General features: G+C 36.3%; 1 protein-coding gene across 1 annotated transcript; it reads left to right on the top strand.

Annotated features, from left to right (window-relative positions):
- The first annotated feature begins 924 nt into the window (after positions 1-924).
- LOC144435740 (proton-coupled folate transporter-like) lies at positions 925-19,266 on the top strand. Its single transcript, XM_078124354.1, has 5 exons — positions 925-1,849; positions 2,122-2,253; positions 3,029-3,112; positions 18,895-19,002; positions 19,196-19,266. Exons 1-5 carry the CDS (start codon positions 925-927, stop codon positions 19,264-19,266), a joined length of 1,320 nt encoding a protein of 439 aa, XP_077980480.1.
- The last annotated feature ends 3,814 nt before the right edge of the window (positions 19,267-23,080 follow it).

Below are 23,080 nucleotides of genomic sequence, written 5' to 3'. Positions count from 1 at the left end.
CTCTGCTGCTATCTTTGTCAAATACAACGACATTTGGTTGTTGCTATGGGCGTAGTCTTGTTGCTAGGTAGATATGTATTTACTCTCTTGGATAGATATCCACTTGCTCAATCAATATTGTTGTTATCTTTGAAATATACACAACCATTTAGCAGTTGCTATTGGCGTGAACTTGTTACTTGGCAAACATGGGGTCATTTCTTAGACATTTATCTGCATGCTTACCCATTCCATGTTTTTTATCTTGGCAATATACAATGCACACCAAATATCAAAGCATTCTGAATGTCGATTTCGGAGAAGAAGATGAAAATAGAAAAAGTTGACGGACCACGGACGACGATGAAAATCAACCTAACCATTGAGCTCCGCTCAGCTGTCGCTGACAGCGAAGCTAAAAAAAACCAATGCAAATATACACAAATATTACAAACTACAGACAAAACAAAGTCTTTACTATGAAGTGAAGTTATCAGACATATGTGTCAATAACAAATGAGAAGTGTGAAAGTGTTCATGACACACCAATAAATACACTAACTAAAATACACTAAAAGGAGAAGAACCAGTGACAAGCTTTTAGTTTTTTAACTGATCGGACAACTCCCCCTGTTACATTCCTTCACAAAAACGTCGCTTTCTCGTCTGAAACTGTCATTGATACTGTATTTTAACAGTTCATTGTTCATGAATCGCGACCTTTTATAGATAACAATGTCTAGCTGTCACCTTTGTTGGTAACAGTCTACTTCTGTCTGACTCAAATGAACCTGTTAGAAGTAAGTCACGAGTTCGAAGCACACTTCACTTCTTCTTGAACGATAGTACGTAGAGGGGAGGAAAGACGCACACCTTGGTTTCGTCACTGCCATACATGCGGTTTTGATGAGTTACATAGTTGTTTGAACTACAACAAACTTAGCCATGGAAGTTCTTCGTTGCCTGCGTCGTACCGTTACCGTAGAACCACTTCTCTTCTGTTTGATGTTTGCTTACTCGAGTCTATCAGTCATACGAGTGGAATACGTCAAGCAAGTCGTTGGCCAAATGTATGGTTACTCTCCAAATACTTCTCAATCAACGTGCGAAGTCAATAAGTCAGATCCAAACTACATTCTAGGTCAAAAGGTCCAATCAGAGGCTTCCTATTGGATGCTTTACTACGAAATCATTCCTTCCTTTCTTGGTTTCTTCACCGCGACGTTTCTAGGGTCATACAGTGAGAGAGGTGGTGGAAGAAAAATTGCACTTTTGATACCGACTGTTGGATTCGTACTTTACATGCTTTGCATATTGATTGTTCTGTACCTCAATCTACCATTGCCGTATCTATTCATCGGGGAGGTTATCCGCGGCTTAACTGGTAACCCGTTTACAGCAATGGCCATATCGTATGCAGTTATTGCCGACGTAACGCCTAAAGAACACCGTACATTCCGCATGATAATCATAGAAACCTCGCTATTTGTAGGAGGGGGCGTTTCTCAATTCAGTACTGGATACTGGATCAACTCAGCTGGTTTTATACCACCCCTCTGGATGCTGTACAGTGTCACCATATTTATGACATTTTACATTGTATTTTGGGTCGAGGAGACAGCGCCACTCAAAAACGACGTGAAGTGGAATTTTCAACAACAGTATGTCGATATATTCCGTTTATTTTCGGAGAGCTCTAGACGGGTCTGTTTTGAACTTGTTGTGCTCTCCATGTGTATGTTATTACTATTCTTGATTTTAGGTTCTTCTTCCAGTATTACTACATTGTATATGCTTGGACCTCCGCTTTGTTTTTCCTCGATATCCGTTGGATATTACCAGGCGGTTTTCTTTGCCACCAATGCTGTCGGTAAGTGGCACGTTTGTTGACGTTCGTGAACGACAAGCCGAGCCCACTGTTTGATATAATTCACATTACTTTCCGACAAATCACAACAATGTTAACAATCTGACGTCTTTGATAGTAACATTCCCTCATTAGTCCAATTTATCAACAAACACACAACTCGTAAAATCTGTTTCAAAATGTGGTCATCCGTCATTTACAATGAGATGTTGTGTGTTAATTCTTAATTATTACCAATACGTGTTAGAACTCATTATTCCTCACTTTATTGTTAGGTTTGCTTATTATTGGCAAAATCCTATCGTGCTGCTTGACCGATATGGGAATGGCTCAAGCCGGCTTTATTTCTCATATTGGCAGTTATATCATGGTCGCCATGGCAGCCACGCAAACAGAAATTTTCGCTGGTAGGTTAACCATGTTTTCAATATAATCTTCAGAAATATCATAAACTACAAGTGAAGGTACCATTCGTAGTACTAGTAGACTGGTGATAATGATAACAGTTTCGACATAAAAGAGGCATACACTGATCACGTTATAAGTATTTTTTCTTACTGATTACTCAAGGTAAAAATACTGCTTTGTTTTTCAATTGAAGCAGTTGGTGTTATTTTACTATTAATGTGAAACATGTCTTCAAATGTATTAAATGTTGTCTGCAGGCGCTGTTAGCAATATTGATGGCATAAACAGGGGTTTTCTCGATATTGTACTATACGTATATGAATACCGGGTTTGAGTTGCACCGATAGTAAATAATAATTAGCTTCACCATTAAGTGCAATATTACAGTGTCTTTTTAATACGAGTCAAAATTCATCCCAAAATGTATAAACTCAGCTTGTGTCCCATCATCATCATCATCATCATCATCATCATCATCATCATCGTTGTCGTCGTCGTCGTCATCGGCACGCCATGCCACGCCACCACCACCACCACCACCACCACCACCACCACCACCACCACCACCACTTAACAACAACAACAACAACAACAACAACAACAACAACAACAGCAACAACAATAACAATAATAACGACGACGACGACGACAATAAAAACAACAACAACAACAACAACCAACAATTGTATCAAAGGCTATCTTTCTGCACTACTACTACATCTCAGTCATATACATAATGATGTATCTTTCTTTATAATTGTAACTCTATTCTAGCTCCAGTGATTGGGATGCTGGCATCTTTATCTTTTCCCGTTATAAGAAGTCGGTTATCGAAGCTTTTTGACCCTAGAAAACAGGGTAAGAATAACAGAATAAACTTTAAACATAATATTGGAACCCATGATTGCCTGGATTCAATTGTTCACATTTCTGTTACAAGTATTGAATAAATAAAAACGCTGAGATGTTAGATTAATGACTAGTCCTTATATTTGCGTAAGTTATAAATCGTTCTTTATGAATCGACATACTTGTGAAAAAAAAAAACGTAAGCAAAATTATTTTGTGAAGGAAATAGCAGTTCTGTCGTTCACTCTCAAATATAAAACCGTATCTGTCCTCCTTTTCTGCAAACCTAGTCGTTTGAAACTAAAGGTGGTCGTCTTCTAACTTTAAATTTGTCGACAGATTTAATTTAGTAAATTTGAAAGAAATAGCAGAAATAGTTAGAACCTTACTGTTTAAGGGACAAACTCGAAAGGGCGAAAGGAACCTTTTACGTACCTATTTCTAGAGATAATCCCCGCACTGTATAACATAACATTCCACTGACGGTACAGTATTCTCATTACATAGGTGTGGTATTCGCCTTACAGAGTTGTGTGCAGGGTATAGGTAATTGCTTTTCTCCCGTCATCTTCAACACAATGTATTCTGCCACTGTTGATTCAATTCCAACGTTAGTATTTCAATTGTATTCAGTCACAACACTGATACCAATGGTCCTTGTTGGGTGAGTACTCAGTAATCATGACTAAATATATTTCAATGCTTTAATTTTTCTGATGGAGAGTTTGAAAAAAACCCGCCATCTTTAACTGTTACAGTGCATTATGAGAAATATGTAATGTCATCGATAAACATTAATCGCTACTGCACATGTAAGTCCTTACATCAAACAAACCTAGACATAGTCTTGGTTATTCAGATCATTGCTACAACATTGCCACTACGATTTATATAACGAAACTCTAACCTTTACAGGTAGGAGGGTCATTTTCTCGTCAAACAAGAACGAAACTGAGTCGCCCTTTGATATGAATTATTACTGTAACAGTCATTTTGTACAGATTTTCACACTTGTTCTTGTTCACAATTAATATTCAAATATAAGCTAATGTATGGATTTCACCGTATCGACTGGAAGTACAAGAAATAAAAGTAATACCGCGTTCCCAGTCTTCTCACATTTTCAATAAGCATATTCCTTTGACAAGCTGAAAAGATAAGCAATTAAAATGACTGTCCACTAATCAGTTTACAGTTACTGTAACCTCTCCATATGTAATGCCTAGTAATACAACGATCTTCTACCAACTGTATCTCTTAGCCTGTCTCAAGCTGTGCTAAAACTAACTACTTTCAGCAAGTTTCTCTATTGATCACAGTGTACAATCTTTCACACCCTGATGTTTAATTGTAAACAAATTGTTGATAAGACCAAGGCTGGCTTGTCACTCACACAGATAATATGACACACATACACTGCACTCACTCACTTCACTGAGATGGTCAACATTTGATGTTAAATTAGCTACTAGAACATAATACAACATTGCAACTGTGTTTATTATATATATTAGAGATCTCCCACAGTGTTCATATCCTAAAGACTCTACTTAAAACTCCACTGGTGAAATGTACACTGATTTGGGGTTGGGGTGGTGCATCTTTGAACATTCTTCATGAGGGGTTGTTCCCCATTTCGGCCGTAGGATTACAGGTTTAGGAAACCATCACAGACACTTTTAGAGTATCCTTGATGATGGTGGTTTAATTCCCCACTAACCTAGTGCCTCAATATAGTTGCACAATAGTTTATGTATGGACTTTATCCCACACATAAATTATCAACATTAGAGATATGCAAGTCATTATAGCCTACAGTTTACTCTATGTCATACATGTCTGATTTGTAAAGTCAGAAGTTGTTAGAAATAATTATAGATATTATAAATAGTATTAATTTTGCCAAATAAAATGTGAAACGGAGTTGATGTTGTATAAACAAAACTCAGTTCACAGTTTACCCATACCTATTTAGATTGTGTAAAATTATCACTGCTATTTGTTTTAAGATAAGGGGACAATTTAATGTGTATTCAGAAATAGAATTGTGAAACGATTCACTGTTTTTTTTTATTTTCAGGATTATTCAAATTCTAGACTGGAAGAGAAGTTCAGAACCAAGTATCCTGAATGTACATGACAATGACATTGGATAACTCTACACTGGTATAACGCTGTAACTCATCTGAATGTACACGACAATGACATTGGATAACTCTACACTGGTATAACGCTGTAACTCATCTGAATGTACATGACAATGACATTGGGTAACTCTACACTGGTATAACGCTGTAACTCATCTGAATGCACATGACAATGACATTGGATAACTCTACACTGGTATAATGCTGTAACTCATCTGAATGTACACGACAGTGACATTGGATAACTCTACACTGGTATAACGCTGTAGCTCATCTGAATGTACACGACAATGACATTGGATAACTCTACACTGGTATAATGCTGTAACTCATCTGAATGTACACGACAGTGACATTGGATAACTCTACACTGGTATAACGCTGTAACTCATCTGAATGTACACGACAATGACATTGGATAACTCTACACTGGTGTAACGCTGTAACTCATCTGAATGTACACGACAATGACATTGGATAACTCTACACTGGTGTAACGCTGTAACTCATCTGAATGTACACGACAATGACATTGGATAACTCTACACTGGTATAACGCTGTAACTCATCTGAATGTACACGACAATGACATTGGATAACTCTACACTGGTATAACGCTGTAACTCATCTGAATGTACACGACAATGACATTGGATAACTCTACACTGGTGTAACGCTGTAACTCATCTGAATGTACACGACAATGACATTGGATAACTCTACACTGGTATAACGCTGTAACTCATCTGAATGTACACGACAATGACATTGGATAACTCTACACTGGTATAACGCTGTAACTCATCTGAATGTACACGACAATGACATTGGATAACTCTACACTGGTATAACGCTGTAACTCATCTGAATGTACACGACAATGACATTGGATAACTCTACACTGGTATAACGCTGTAACTCATCTGAATGTACACGACAATGACATTGGATAACTCTACACTGGTATAACGCTGTAACTCATCTGAATGTACACGACAATGACATTGGATAACTCTACACTGGTATAACGCTGTAACTCATCTGAATGTACACGACAATGACATTGGATAACTCTACACTGGTATAACGCTGTAACTCATCTGAATGTACATGACAATGACATTGGGTAACTCTACACTGGTATAACGCTGTAACTCATCTGAATGTACACGACAATGACATTGGATAACTCTACACTGGTATAACGCTGTAACTCATCTGAATGTACATGACAATGACATTGGGTAACTCTACACTGGTATAACGCTGTAACTCATCTGAATGTACATGACAATGACATTGGGTAACTCTACACTGGTATAACGCTGTAACTCATCTGAATGTACATGACAATGACATTGGGTAACTCTACACTGGTATAACGCTGTAACTCATCTGAATGTACATGACAATGACATTGGGTAACTCTACACTGGTATAACGCTGTAACTCATCTGAATGTACATGACAATGACATTGGGTAACTCTACACTGGTATAACGCTGTAACTCATCTGAATGTACACGACAATGACATTGGATAACTCTACACTGGTATAACGCTGTAAGTTAGTTTAAGAATTTAAACAAGGAAAACATAAGATCAGACTCCATGTAAAATTTTACAAAGAGAAAAAAATGATATAAAAATGACATTCTTATGAATCGTAGTAAGTTATTCAATAAAGGCGGTTTAATATTCTTGTATATCAAGACTGTACCTATAGCAACGAACTTGTTGTGATATTTAATGTTAATCGGGACCTTGACTGAAACACAGACGGTGAAGCGTTCACTTTGGCGTCTATACATTCAGTTAGCATGCGCATTTTATTTTCAATTTTATGAACTTGCATTCAAATTTCCAAAGCATTTGTTTTTAATTATTGAGATAATGATTGAATATTTGAGGATGGTTAAAGTTTTTCTACAACAGGACCAATTTGTGAAACGATTTGTCTTCGACATAATATAACACTTTTCAATATTGTGGGATGTACGTACATGTCTTATTTGATTCTAAGGCCTCCGGCCCATGCGTACAAAAGCTTACAAAACCATATACACTAACATACAAAATGAATTTACAGGTCAGTTGTTTATAATTAATAACTAAAGATACAAATGTCAAATAATTTACAAAGTTACCATTATGGGTCTTGAATACAAATTTACATAGATTACTCATGACATTATCACGTATAATAACAGATCACCACTTGGTTTACGAAAGTTAAGATAATTGGAAATCGATTTAGGAAATAAATTGATCCATATATTTAATATTATCATGTTTACCATATTGATACACGGAGCAATCAAAGTCATCTGAGCAATAAATCAGGTTATAATATCTCTATCTGTATTGATCCATGTTATTATTAAAATCGCAGTTACTCCTGACATCCATACATTGTTTGTTTACCTTTTTATAATGTAGTGACATATACATCATCGCTAGATCTAGTTTCATGAAAATGTCGTGAATTCCATATTGTCTGTTTCAAAGTTGGTACAAAAGAATATTGACAGACATTCCTTTTTATCGATCTCAGTAGTTAAGTATATGAAATGCTTTTAAACAACCACTTTTCATATTTGATATCATATTTTTAATAGCATGTCACATCAATTGTTATTATTTAGATGATGGCCCATATTGTTTACGAATCACTACAATTTGGACAAACAAATCAATCAAATTAGATAAAAACGACAAATAATATTCGCTCTATATCTGAGATATGTTTTCGTTCACTGACGTTAATAGGTCTATAATCCCTGCACTATTCACTGACGTTAATAGGTCTATAATCCCTGCACTGTTCACTGACGTTAATAGGTCTATAATCCCTGCACTATTCAGTTATGAGTTACCATTATTTTAATGAAAATTCCGTGCATTTTATATATTGTCTGTTTGAATGTTAGTACACAGCATGTTGACAATTATGCTATGTATTTCTATCGCTCGGATTTGTTTACAACAATATGAAATGTTTAAATATGATTTATTTTCAGTGTGTTTGAGAATTTCAGTTAATCGCCACTATTCATATTCGTTCTAGCATAGTGTCTATGGTTCTAGCTTATCGCACAATTTGTTGTTACGTATATCATATCTCTTAACTGTATACGAATCACGACAAATTGTCATCAATTGTCTTGTAAAAAGACAAACCATCATTTGCTGTATATCGATGTCTTTACTATGTCTTTCCTGCGTTAGAATGATAAGGTTCAAATTATTGTTACAAAGTTTTACTTTTGATTCAGAAATGAGTACCCAAATTTACATTACACATGAAAACTTGCAACAACACATCATACTTTCATTAGGAATGAGGGGTCGCATTTTCAGTATCTGGAGTCTCCTTCAATGTCATTTGTTTTACCTAATACCAGAAATCTTACCCCTTTCCTAAAATGACGATTTTTGAAAGCATAAATAAACGGATAACAGCAGTCGTTAGCAACCCCCAACAAAACGGCAACATTATAAAACCAGTTTCCTAGATCATTCACTAACCCATAGCTATGCAGTGCCCAATAAATATAATCAGGGGTCCAACATATCGTGAATGCACCTAAAACAATAACGAGCATGTGTATGACTTTTCTTTTGGCTTGCAAATTACTCCTAGCCAGCTCGTCTGTTCCATGAACAGAACTCTTGCCCAAGGCTTGGTAAAGTTTGCAGTAAAAGAATACCACAGTTGCCATGGGAACAAGGTAATAAAGTAGAAATATCAGGATTCCCCAAATTCGAAAGAAAACCAAACTCGGCCACTCAATGACACACAGCCTGTCTTCGTGTCGGTATACATACCACATGTAACTATTGAATGATATTGCAACAGACCAAATCATAGCTATTCCAAGCAGGACGTGTTTTGTTCTGAAATTGACCTCGTAATGCAATGGATACACAATCGCATAATAACGCTCCGCACTGACTGAAAGAAGTGAAAACATCGACACATAAAAGCAAGTCCACAGAGGATACTTTGAAAGCCAGATACGACACGTGATTTTTCCAGCTAAGCCTATTGGTGAAACCATGTTACATTGCATGCAATGCAGAAGAAAGATGCCCGCCAGGCAATCTGATATTATAGCCAAGTTGACGTTCAAATAATTTGTGTTGCTTCGCAGTATAGGTATGTGTAGAAACACTATGATGACGAGGAGACCAAGTGTGCCAACGATATGATGGTTCGCATCCATATTTGGTTGTATAATAAGCTTGACCACCCGGTGTTTATTTCGGCTAAGTCATTTGAGGTGTTATTTCTGCCAAGAGTATCGTTACCCGTGATATTAGCCTGCCATAAAATGATAGAAAGACTATATAGAAATTCAAGATATGAACAAGTAAAGTAGATTACCCCAAATTTACCAAGTAAACTGAACTAGAGAGTGTCTACCACATCATAATTAGTTGTCGCATAATGTTGACACATATAGGTATCGGAATTTTGAAGCCGTATTTCACGATGGGTGTCGTTTATGACACGGAAGACTGGCGTATAGGTGAAGTTCCAAACAGAATAATAAGGAAATGATTGCATGGAGAAGAAAACCAATGATAAATGGAAAACACGATGTAGCGAGGAGCTGAGCTATTTAGGTAGAAGTCTTGAGAGTGATGTAAATGAAGGGAAGATACTGGATAATGTTCGCAGCATTAAAGAAGATGAACGTGATAAAACAGGGAAACGGGGAAAAGAGAGGAAGAGGGTATTACAGTTACGAAATCAAAGGTAAAACAAATGTAACATATTTACACTAATATCCCCCACCTGCATGTTAGTCCAAAGTATATTGTAATTAAGGTGAAGGGATTTAGTCGACATCCGTCCAGGAGTTTAAAATCATTGCAGACCACCAATGAATCAATGTTGATAATCAAGTAAGACAGTCATTAGTATCGAGGTTGGGGGTAGGGGTGGGTTGGGTGTGGGGGAGATATAGAATGAAAGAAAATATGATTCAAAAGTTAATAAAAGGAAGGATTAAAACCGTGACATAAACACACAAATAAACACACAAAACTGATAAATAGACAAAGCAAACAAAGAAACAAAAAGAACAGACCAACAAAAAAGTAAACAAATACAAAACAAAACATTTTATGAATGTGTCACCTTCACAATTATCGTTATATATATATATATATATATCTATATATATATATATATATATATATAAATATATATATATATATATATATATATGTATATATATATATGTGTGTGTGTGTGTGTGTGTGTGTGTGTGTGTGTGTGTAACTCAAATAAGAACTTTTTCCTGTTCAGGTTCTCAAAGACAATAAATAATTGAAGGCACCCTCTTTCCTTCTATACAGATTATTATTGGTTTATAGATCGCGAATTAGCAAAGTTAAAATAATCGGGGAAATCGCAATAACTAGTTCTTGCATGACGACCAAGCGTCGTACTTACTTACAGTCAACATGACACAAAAACTACTTATTGCTATGTTTTGCCGACCTGATGTACGTATTTAATAAAAATGGAAATAGATTTACGAAATAAACCTGTTCTGGCATATACACTATCATATTGATACATGTATAAATTACAGTCATCTATGTTGACATGTATGTTGTATATGTTGTGTCGAACTCATATCTATAAAGCAATATGAAATGCTTCAATATTTCTTTCAGTGATTTTACAATATCAGTTAAACATCATTGTTCATATGTTGTAGTATATCACACTATTTGTTGTTAATTATTTGATATCTGTTAATTGGTCACGACACATTTGATTTACACTTGCCAGATGTAACATTCTCTTTATGTCAAGAGATCTGTCTTTGGCTCTTTACTTGGTCTACAATGGTTACATTATTTACAAACGTAAATTTTGAGAGAGAAGAGAGAGAGAGAGAGAGAGAGAGAGAGAGAGAGAGAGAGAGAGAGAGAGAGAGAGAGAGAGAGAGAGAGAGAGAGAGAGAGAGAGAGAGAGAGAGAGAGAGAGAGAGAGAGAGAGAGTGAGAGAGATCATATGACTGTTTTTTCCTTCGGAAATGCGTAGTTCATTTGACATATTTGACATAGCTTGATCAAGGTGTGCTACAAGACGCACCGACACGGCGCTAATTAGTATTTTACTTTGGGATTGGAAGTAAGGCTGACTTCGAACACACTACTACCTGTTCAAGAAGTCACACATACACACATATTTGTATAGACATAAAATATATATATGTATTAATTGTTGAGCAATAACTAGCCAAATTACATATAACCTTCAGTCGTTTCAATATACTGATAAAAGTTCAGTTTCTGCAGTTCAAAGTTGATGATATTGTTGCAATTTTCTCAACACTTAGGTTAACAAATTAAGACAATAAATTTCCATTGCTCATATTAATCTCACAATTAACAGTATATACAAATGAGTAAAAAAAATTCAATTTTTTCAAACATGGTCCCAAAGCATAGACAGAACTAGTTCTGTCCCCTACAGTTAATCACGAGCTACAAACCGAGTTTTTAAAGAATACATATCAAGGAAAAAGAATATCGTTCAAAACGTTATGTTAAAAACAAATGTTCGAAAACATCGTCCCAAGTCTTTGATAAGTTTTTCATTCTCACAGTCATTCTCCTCCTTCAAAATTGGAATCTTTTAACGACATTTGCATCATGTTTTATGTTTGCGTAACACGGTGTCCTCTGGATGACACCGTGTGTGCCTTCCCTTGCAATTGTGTACTGCAAATTCACAGTCCATCTTTTCTTTTTCGAATGGTTCCTCTGTATCGCGCAAAACATATATTGGCATCTTGGTTGTCCATTGTTAGAAGCGATTCTTCTAATTGATATACCGGTAACTTCATAATTTCACTTACTCTAATGTCCATATTAGCTTGTGTCAGGTTCCTCCGCTTCACTCCCCTCAACTGGTTTTGTATTTCACCATAACAATTAATCTCAACTGTTCCTGTTTCATAATCTACTTGAGCAGTAAGCAAACATAATTACGGGGAAACTCACTTCTTCAGATGACTCGGATCTTTTTGTCGGGGAATACGCGCTCGCGTTTCCTGCAAACTTCGTTTGGCATGCAAGAGGTTGGTTATCACCACTAGCCTTTAACACGAGTTTGGATTCTCCTCCATGACAAGTAATAAAATGTAGTGAAGCAGCTTGTAGACCGAATATTGGGTATATATGACAACGTTCACGCGATTTTTTTTCAATCTGTAGCTAGATCGGACGGGGCAGAGCCCTGTGCCTTCCTTACCGCTATCTTGGGTGCGTCCCAAAAACAGAATCTGCAACATATAAACTTATTCAACCCTTTTGTTCTGAAAAGACTGAATGAAACTACAACAAATGATAATAATAATAATAATAATAATAATAATATACATATTTATGTTGGGTGTCGTAGAGTTGAACGGTATAAATATGGATAGTTCTGACGTTACACTCTAGTACTCACACTCTCATACTCTCGTACGGGATCGTTCAGGTCCAAGTCGGGAATTAGTCACGACTGAGAAGAGATTTCGGCTTGCCAGAATCACCTACCCGAGAGCTCCTCTCCTCTGATTCTGGATGTTTTATTCTCATCTTAAGTATACTTCGAATACAATGGAATTTACACAACAACTATAAATAGCAAATCACACCATAAGATCATGGCATCATAAAAGTTATTATGTACTTTTCTCTAACCAATCATGTGAATTTCAGTTACATCATGTTTGCCCAGATTCGTCATCGACAGTCTATTTCTGACCTATGGCCTACAATGCCGAAAAGTAGAATTTATTCCCATAATTCCGAAATACGATATTTTGGATCGTAACATTTAATTAGCGTCGTTACTGCTGTGTGTGGGCCAATTTATGACAGTGCTATGGTTAGTTTGTTTAGATAAAGTTATTTTAATGTTACACTATTTTCTAAAAGGTCCCAATGTTTGGTTATTGCGTCTTTGATGTAGGGACTATGTGTTGTTTTAAAGATTAGAGGATACTTTGCTTTTATAATGGACTCCATTTAATGAGCTATTCACTTAAAAGCTGAATGCTTGGAAAACATGTTAACTATTCTTCTCTATAAATCAGAGTTCAAGGTGTTAATTTGTGTAGAGCTTTCATGTATATCATTATTCTCTTTGCCTTAATAATAAAATCTTTACACCTTTTCTAAAGTGTTCATTTCTAAAAGCATAAATAAGCGGATTACTGCAGAAATTAGCAAATGCCAACAAATGAACACCATTATAAAACCACTTTCGCAGGTCATCCACTAAAACATTGCTACTATATGATGCCCAAACAATATAATCATGGGTCCAACATATGGCGAATGCACCTACAATGGGACTGGCATGCGTACGAATTTTCTTTTTACTTGTAAATTACTACAGCCATCTGATCTCTTCCATTAAACAGGACTCTTGTTCAAAGTTGGATATACATTTTGCCTTAAAAGAATATTATGGCTGCCATGGGAACAAGGTAATGAAATAGGACAGGAAGGGCGAGACAAAGGAGAGTTATACTCGGCCAATTGAAGGCACATTATAGGGGAACGTGTACACCACATATAACCGTTGAATCACCTGGTAACAGGCCAAATTATCACAACTGTATTTCCAACGTGTTCCAACGTGCAGTAAAATGGCATAATTGTAAAGAAGATACATAATACCAAATTGAATGAAGCGTATTGGCGTAATAATTTCAGGTGTAACATGGAAAGACAGAAGAAATAAGTCAGCCAGACAATCTGATATACCCAAGTTGACGATCAAATAATTTATCACTATGTGCTGATTTTAAGATAACGCGAGAAGTTACTTAATTTTTAAATACATGTGGTACTTGCTCTGAAACATACTGGGTATGTTTGCCCTCTTATCTGTCATGTGTTATCAATCAAAGACGCATATCATTCACATGTAGTTGATCTTGTTTATCGCTACTAATTGACAACGAGTATATTCACTACCCACAGGCCGTGTTAAAGCATCAGATTTTTTTCTAAGTGGAGGAGGAAAAGGAAAGAAAATAAAGACGGAACGAAACATAAAATGACTCATATGAGTGATACGGCATACAGAAGGAAAGATAAAGCTCGAAAGACATAAACACAAACAAGAAAAGAAACGGAGAAAATCCCGAAAAAATAAACGCACACAAAGTTTTTGTCAATATCACACGTGATCCAGTATCGTTTTATGAGAATGTAGATTACAAGGATGTAACAAAATATTCCAAATAACGACGAATGCCAATAGAGAGCATATAAGGTTCTTTTATACAATGATCACCACTGGTTTACAGATCACAAAAGTTTATATATATAATAAGATAATCGGAAATCGATTTAGGAAATAAACTTGTCCATATATTTAGTTCGATCATATTTACCATATTGATACACGGAGCAATCAAAGTCATCTGAGCAATAAATCAGGTTATAATATCTCTATCTGTATTGATCCATGTTATTATTAAAATCGCAGTTACTCCTGACATCCATACATTGTTTGTTTACCTTTTTTATAATGTAGTGACATATACATCATCGCTAGATCTAGTTTCATGAAAATGTCGTGAATTCCATATTGTCTGTTTCAAAGTTGGTACAAAAGAATATTGACAGACATTTCTTTTTATCGATCTCAATTGTTAAATATATGAAATGCTTTAAAACATTTATCTTACAGTGTTGTTAAATCACCACTGTTCATATTCTTGATAGCATATCACAATAATTGTTGTTAATTAGATTATATCGCATAATTGTTACTAATTATATTATATCTCTTAACTGTTCACGAATCACGACACATTGAATTTACACTTGTCATCAATTGTCTTGTAAATTGTCTGAGATACGTTTTCGGCACTTCATCTCTGGGTCTTTCATGCACGATCTATTCACGAGTTGCCTGTAGTATTCAATTTAACTTTTGTTCCAAACACAACTTGAAAATTCTACCTGAACTTTCGACTACACACTTCAGTCTTTGTCAAGAGATAAACAAATTAAATTGAATACTATGGTTTAATAACACAGATGAATTTCTATTTGAAGATGAGTTGCCTGTATTGAATTAATGAGTAATGGCGTACATCTTATACTGGGTAGTTATGCATTTGCAATTACAAACACGTAAGACTCAATTGAAGAATGTTAAACGACCTAGCATATGAAAGGTTAAAATTTTATTTTTGATTCAGAAGGAAGAAAAACCGGAATGTACACAAATCAAAAGCAGAACACTGTACAAAAGTGTTACAGGTGTTAAAATTCCAAATGATGTTACATCTGATCTGGAATCTCAGAATAATTCACGTGGCATTTCCTACGAATGAGAATTGAGGGATTGCATTTGTGTAGAATTATCTTCAATAACATTACTGTTACCAAATATCAGAAATCTCACCCCATTCCTAAAATGACGATTTTTGAAAGCGTATATAAACGGATTACAACAGCAGTTTCCGAACGCCAACAAAACGCCAACATTATAAAACCAGTTTCCTAGATCATTCACTAACCCATTGCTATACAGCGCCCAAACAATATAACCAGGGGTCCAAAATATCGTGAATGCACCTAAAACAATAACGAGCATGCGTATTACATTTCGTTTGGCTTGCAAATTACTCCTAGTCAGCTCGTCTGTTCCATGAACAGAACTTCTGCTCAAGGCTTGGTAGATTTTGCAGTAAACGGATATCATAGTTGCCATGGGAACAAGGTAATGAAGTAGAACAATCAGGTTTCCCCAAATTCGAAAGAAAACCAAACTCGGCCACTCAATGACACACAGCCTGTCTTCGTGTCGGTATACATACCACATGTAACTATTGAATGATATTGCAACAGACCAAATCATAGCTATTCCAATTAGGACGTGTTTTGTTCCGAAATTTACCTCATAATGCAATGGATACACAATCGCATAATAACGCTCCGCACTGACTGAAAGAAGTGAAAACGTTGAGGCATAAAAGCAAATCCACAGAGGATACTTTGACAGCCAGATACGACACGTGACATCTCCAGCTAAGCCTATTGGTGGAACCATTTCAGGGATTACATGAAAAGGGAAAAGGAAGAAGCCCGCCAGGCAATCTGATATAGCCAAGTTGACGATCAAGTAATTTGTGTTGCTTCTCAGTTTAGGCATGCGTAGAAACACTATGATGACGAGGAGGTTACCTAGGAGACCAAGTGTGCCAACGATACCATACATGGTTCGCATCCATATTTGGTTGTATAATAAGCTTGACCAACCGGTGTTAATTTCGGCTAAGTCATTTGAGGTGCTATTTCTGTCAATAGTATCGTTACTGTTTAGCCTGAAATAAATCGAGAAAAAAGACTACGGAATTTACAAACATGATAAAACTGCATCCTTATAGGTCCTTAGAGAAATTTTGAAGAAGAACTAATCAAACATGAAAAATCTGATACAGTAAGGAATTGAGATATGGAACTGGAGAAACCAAAGTTATGTAGGTGATGGAAATAGAAAAATGATGAATTTCGTTACAATAAAGTAGATAAACATGAAAAAGAGAGAAATGGAGAAGAGAGGAATAGGGGAAATATTGAAGTAAAAGATTCAAAGGTAAAGTAATGAAACTTGTTTACACTAATATCTCACCTGAATATTAGTGCAAAGCATATTGCAATTTAGTCGACATTCATCCTGGAACTTGAAATCACGTACTGCGGACCAGAATGAAACACATCAACACAAGCTCTTTACTTTTTATACACTCCAAAGTCTTTGATTGCTCACCAGTTTCAAAGATAATTCCGATTGAGACACCCACGCTATATAAAATTTCGTATCAAGAGATACGGTTTGTATATTGAATATATAAATTATGAATAGTAAATGTGATATGTTTAACTTTACCAGTTTAATAATGAAAACACAATACATTTGTAAAGAGCATGGCCATGTGCTTATCAATAAGCCTTAATGTAATAGATTAATACGTGCATATCAAAGTGTAAGGAAAGCTAATGACGGTTTCACCGTCATTGTACTACCGTCATATATTTATTAAATAGACTCTGAGTAAATGATAGCACAATTACGTTGCCTGTAGGCATTAAGACTGATACAAGTTACATTCTATACTTCAATTCTGATAATATATTTCATGTTGAAAGGTGCAACAAAGTGAAATTACGCAAATAATATAAGAATACGAGTGATTCGTGTGAGCAAGATATATACAGACACAGATTAGGTAGCGATAGAGACAGACCGGGTGAAAAGGACAGATGTTGTCCTTCAAAACGTCGTCTACAAGTACAGGGATTAAAACTTAACGAGACGCGAGCACCCCTGGAATATTTGATAGTTAGCATTCACACTCCACCAAACCATAGACCCTTCATGATGTGGAGGGTCTATGACCAAACAATGTCTCCATGATAACATTCACTGATATATACTATTTTGACCTACCAAGGCTACTATTGACATTCCTTTTATGCAGAACATCAATGCCAACTTCCATTTTGTAAGTTCTCCATTAGCATTCACCGTTATTACGTCTATTGTCATATTTATTTATTTATTTATTTATTTATTTATTTATTTATTTATTGAACGTAGGTATCAAGGTAGCTCACCAACAAACCATATGATCCTTGCCAGGTGGACTAGCTGCAAAGTGAACTTAAATACATTGAATAGTTTCAACATTGCGTCATCCGAGAGTGTTAGAGATCGTTTGTCGAAAATTATCCATACATTATATAATAACTTAGCATAGATCTGAGCAGATGTAGATTAATACATAAGCCAGTCTTAAATGGGTGTCAACAAAACCCATGTGAAACTCAAACTATTTTTCGCAAAGAAAAAATCAAAAGTTCTAGCTCATACTTTCTCTCCAGAAGGAATTTCGCCCGTTACCGAAAAAGTTGACGCCATTACCCTATTTGCTGTATCTAAGAGCATTAGGGAAAGAGTTTCTTTAGGGATGGCCTCCTATTATAAACATACGATAAGGAAGATAGCTGACATCGCAGCGCAATAATACAAGCTCACTAGTAAATCAATTGATTTTGTATGGACATCTAAATGCGATGATTCGTTTAATAAATTGAAGAAAACCCTTAGTTCAGAACCAACAGTTGCATATCCTGATTTTTCTCTTCCTTTTGAAATACATACAGATGCTTCTACGACATCCATTAGGTTTGTACGTGAACAAAACAAGGACCATGTTCCTTAAATTATAATATGTGGTGAACACATTTTATCTAAACATGAGAAATGATATAGTATCGGCGAACTTGAATTACTAATTTACTAGCGCTTTATTATGCTGTCAAATTTTACGATCCATTTATTTCCGGGTCTACGTTTACATTGTTCACTGATCACAAACATTTGGTCAATTTCTTTTAAAATGATAAAGTGTTGCTCGATGTGTGTTAGTCTTACAGGCTTATAACTTACCTGATTGTTTGAGTCCTGGATCATATGAAGCTAACCCAATAACGAGCGATACTAATACATCAGGTGATGATGATGATGATGATGATGATGATGATGATGATGATGATGATGATGATGATGATGACAAGTATATGTTTACTGTCCCACAGTTCGAGAATTCGTTCATGTGGCCAAACAAACGGAAGACTTTGTACCCAAGACAGGGGTGGGGGTAAGCATTGGAACGACAAACGTTGTACCCAAGACAGGGGGTGGGGGTAAGCATTGGAATGACAAACATTGTACACAAGACACTTGGTGGGGGTAAGCATTGGAACGACAAACGATAATACATCAGTACAACGACCTCCTCAAATGAATGCCACGGTTAAACCATCTGCATTTATTGACGAGATTAATAGTGGCGAGATTAATACTGAACTAATAGCTACTGCATATTCTACTTTTCAGATGATGACACAATCAGCATTGAAGCTCTTGACATTTTGGGAATTCACAACGATGAGGGAGATAAGGCTTAGGATGGAATGCACTCTTTGGGAATTCACAACGATGAGGGGGAAAAGGCTTAGGATGGAATGCACTCTTTGGGAATTCACAACGATGAGGGAGAAAAGGCTGAGGATGGAATGCACTCTTTGGGAATTCACAACGATGAGGGAGAAAAGGCTTAGGATGGAATGCACTCTTTGGGAATTCACAACGATGAGGGAGAAAAGGTTTAGGATGGAATGCACTCTGGGAATTCACAACGATGAGGGAGAAAAGGCTTAGGATGGAATGCACTCTTTGGGAATTCACAACGATGAGGGAGAAAAGGCTTAGGATGGAATGCACTCTTTGGGAATTCACAACGATGAGGGAGAAAAGGCTTAGGATGGAATGCACTCTTTGGGAATTCACAACGATGAGGGAGAAAAGGTTTAGGATGGAATGCACTCTTTGGGAATTCACCACGATGAGGGAGAAAAGGCTTAGGATGGAATGCACTCTTTGGGAATTCACAACGATGAGGGAGAAAAGGCTTAGGATGGAATGCACTCTTTGGGAATTCACAACGATGAGGGAGAAAAGGTTTAGGATGGAATGCACTCTTTGGGAATTCACAACGATGAGGGAGAAAAGGCTCAGGGTGGAATGCACTCTTTGGGAATTCACCACGATGAGGGAGAAAGGGCTTAGGATGGAATGCACTCTTTGGGAATTCACAACGATGAGGGAGAAAAGGTTTAGGATGGAATGCACTCTTTGGGAATTCACAACGATGAGGGAGCAAAGGCTCAGGATGGAATGCACTCTTTGGGAATTCACCACGATGAGGGAGAAAAGGCTTAGGATGGAATGCACTCTTTGGGAATTCACCACGATGAGGGAGAAAAGGCTCAGGATTGAATGCACTCATTTAATAATTTCCTATATGTTTTTAACAGGACCAAAGAAAAAGACTGCGTAGAATAGGAGTAAACCTCTACAAATACGTAGATACTGTGGACCTGCTAGAATATAATGTTTTAAATTCCACGTGTCTTTGTCCATTATGAACATCCCAAATTCAGACTTAGCTTCTTGTGATCAATCAAGCTATAATAGTTCAAAACCAAAAACAGATAGCTACACCCCAGATTCGTCAGTTAGTTTTGACTCGAACAAGATTTAAATAGCGAACTTACATATAGCGAGGGAGACTTATTTGTATTCTTCATCAGTTCTGAGTTGGACTCCATCTTAATCATTCATTCCGATGAAACTTGGACTTAAAGTTACCATCTTCCATTCACATACCTTTCGGTAGTTCTACATTCACATACTTTTTGGTAGCTCTAATCCGTGTCAAGGAATTCTAAAACAACAACATGTCTATACAGAAATCACTTTAGAATATAAGGTAACTAGAAACACCCCATCCCTAGTAATTATGATGAAGATATACCCCTTTGATATGGAAGTACTGTAACAAGGCAACCAGTGTTGACTGTGAATTTCTGACGCTTTCATCGTGTGCAAAAAAAAAGAGAGCTTTCGATAATGTTTACGATATCTCTACTATGTAGTGTATGATCTCGATATTCTTGAAAGTTCAAACAAAATTTCGAGGCACTCATCATTCTGTATATTCTCTTTTTTAAAACTATTTTATCTTTACGATTTCAGTGGACTTTTCCCAATTTTAGTGCCTTCATCTGCCATTTTATAGACATGCACGATTTTATTTAATTCTTGAACGTGTAAATATATAACTTGACTGATGACAAATAGACTTAGTCTAGTCATAAAAAATTGAAAGCACCTTGATGTTACTTGATGTCAAGTCTCATGGAGACAGAACGATGTCATATTGCTATCATTTCTATCACCAACAGTATGAAGCCATCATACAGTATTTATTTAATAGCAATACTTGACAATGTTCGATCTCGCTGTAACTTCCATATTGGAGACTTGTTTTGTTCGAACTTGCTTGAAAAAATTAAACAATGAATAGAAACTGAAAACTTAGCCAAGATGGCGCCATGTGATACTGGTCTATAGAAATGTCCCAACGTAGACGACATGACATGTCTTAATTAAGGTAGAAATTCAATTTTTATCTCGATTAGAGAGAAGATAGCTAGGGTATATAAAGTAAGATTTAGTCGATGTTCAGGGTCAGTGATAGCCCAGTTGCTGACGATTGAAGATTGATCCTTGGAGATTGACGGAGTGCTGACGAACTTCAAGACTGTTCAAGACTGTTCGACCCGACCGCGTGATTTAGGTATGATTTCGTATTAGTATCAAACCACTTGCCTCTTACCTACCACTGCGGTCGATTAAATTTACCACGCTGTAAGTATGAAGCGTGTCGTTCAGTTTGACTCCGAACAACGCAGGTTTTCCCCGGGTACTCCGGTTTCCTCCTGCATTAACACTGAACCCATGAGGGAGGACTATCTAGTATAAATAAAGATTATTATTATATTGATTATTCAGTTTTCTTGGGTCTATCAAGGTGTTTTCTCCATCGGCATTAAACTATGATCAACGGTACTTCAAATCTCGACCTAGAGTGAGTTCATCCAGTGTGAACCCACTTGCGATTCCGTGTATCTCGAGCCGCTGAGTGAGCCGAGTTTTGCCCCTTTCAAAAGCATTTATCCCTGTACCGATATATCCTTTCTTCAATACATTCACAGATTTCAAACCAGATCAGCGTTCTAGGTATTCAATTAAGTAAATATCACAATCCTGGCACATTGTCTAAAAGAGTAAATAATCCAATACTGCGATTAGCAAATGACAACAAAAGACCAACAAACAAACAAACAAACAAACAAACAAACAAACAAACTGTCATCCACATCTCACCTGCGCAAGTATCGTCTTATGCATAGATTATGCATAGATTAAAACACAGTAACACAATAGTCTAAATAAGAACTTTACCCTTTCATGTTCCTAAATAAAGACTAAATCGGCATTTCCTTTCCTTTTGCATTGATTATCAATGGTTTACCACAAATCACGAATTATCAAAGTTTCATCAATAATTACTTCTCGTTTGTCGATGACGATCAAGGGTTCTAATTACTAACGAGTAACATGATGCGGGAACTAATTATTGCAATGTTTTACCGCCCTGATGTACCTATTTAATGACATCGGAAATCGATTTAGGACGTATACTTTGCACTGTAATATACTTTGTCACGTGGTTATTTACACTACATTGTATATTATCATATCGATACACGGAGAAATCGAAGTCATCTAAGTAATCACTCACATTATGACATCTCCATCTGTATTGATCCGTGTTATTATTGCAATCACATGTACAGTGACTTCAGGTGTCCATACATATTAAGTAAACTATCTTTACCGTATAGTGACATATTGCATATTGATAGCTGTTGTTTCAAGACAATTCTGTGCATTTTATATTGTGTCACGGTGGTTGCATTTAGAATAAGTCTCAGAAGTTGAAGTGTGACTCGAAAGTATCTTTATTCTGAAAGTATACACGAGAAATGTTCTACATTTGTGTAGCAGTACTGGCCATGTCTGCACTCCTAAGAATACTTCCAATAAATACAATACAGATACAAAATCAAGATAACTACAAATAACTGTGAAATTAAAGGTACAGGTACAATGTCAAAATAACTGGAGAGATAAATAATGAACAACCCTGAAAGTATACAGGAGAAAATGTATACATTGGGGTAGCCATACTGGCCATGTCTGCACTTCTGCCTTAAATAGCTTGTCGTACATACTTACAAGGTAAAGGTCATGTGACGAAAGATATGTAGAAAGAAGGTGATGATGGATGTTATGAATTGAAATTGTGATTAT

The sequence above is a fragment of the Glandiceps talaboti genome, chromosome 1 (assembly GCF_964340395.1).
Source record: "Glandiceps talaboti chromosome 1, keGlaTala1.1, whole genome shotgun sequence".
NCBI lineage: Eukaryota > Metazoa > Hemichordata > Enteropneusta > Spengelidae > Glandiceps > Glandiceps talaboti.
The sequence above is the reverse complement of the archived record's forward strand: the minus strand, read 5'-3'. Positions and strand labels throughout refer to the sequence as shown.

Bases quoted from the DNA above. Each gene is read 5' to 3' on its own strand.
- LOC144435740 (XM_078124354.1), top strand. From the start codon at position 925: ATGGAAGTTCTTCGTTGCCTGCGTCGTACCGTTACCGTAGAACCACTT. The intron at 1,850-2,121 runs GTAAGTGGCACG...CTTTATTGTTAG, and splicing joins CTTTGCCACCAATGCTGTCG to GTTTGCTTATTATTGGCAAA. The intron at 3,113-18,894 runs GTAAGAATAACA...ACTGTCCCACAG, and splicing joins TTTTGACCCTAGAAAACAGG to TTCGAGAATTCGTTCATGTG.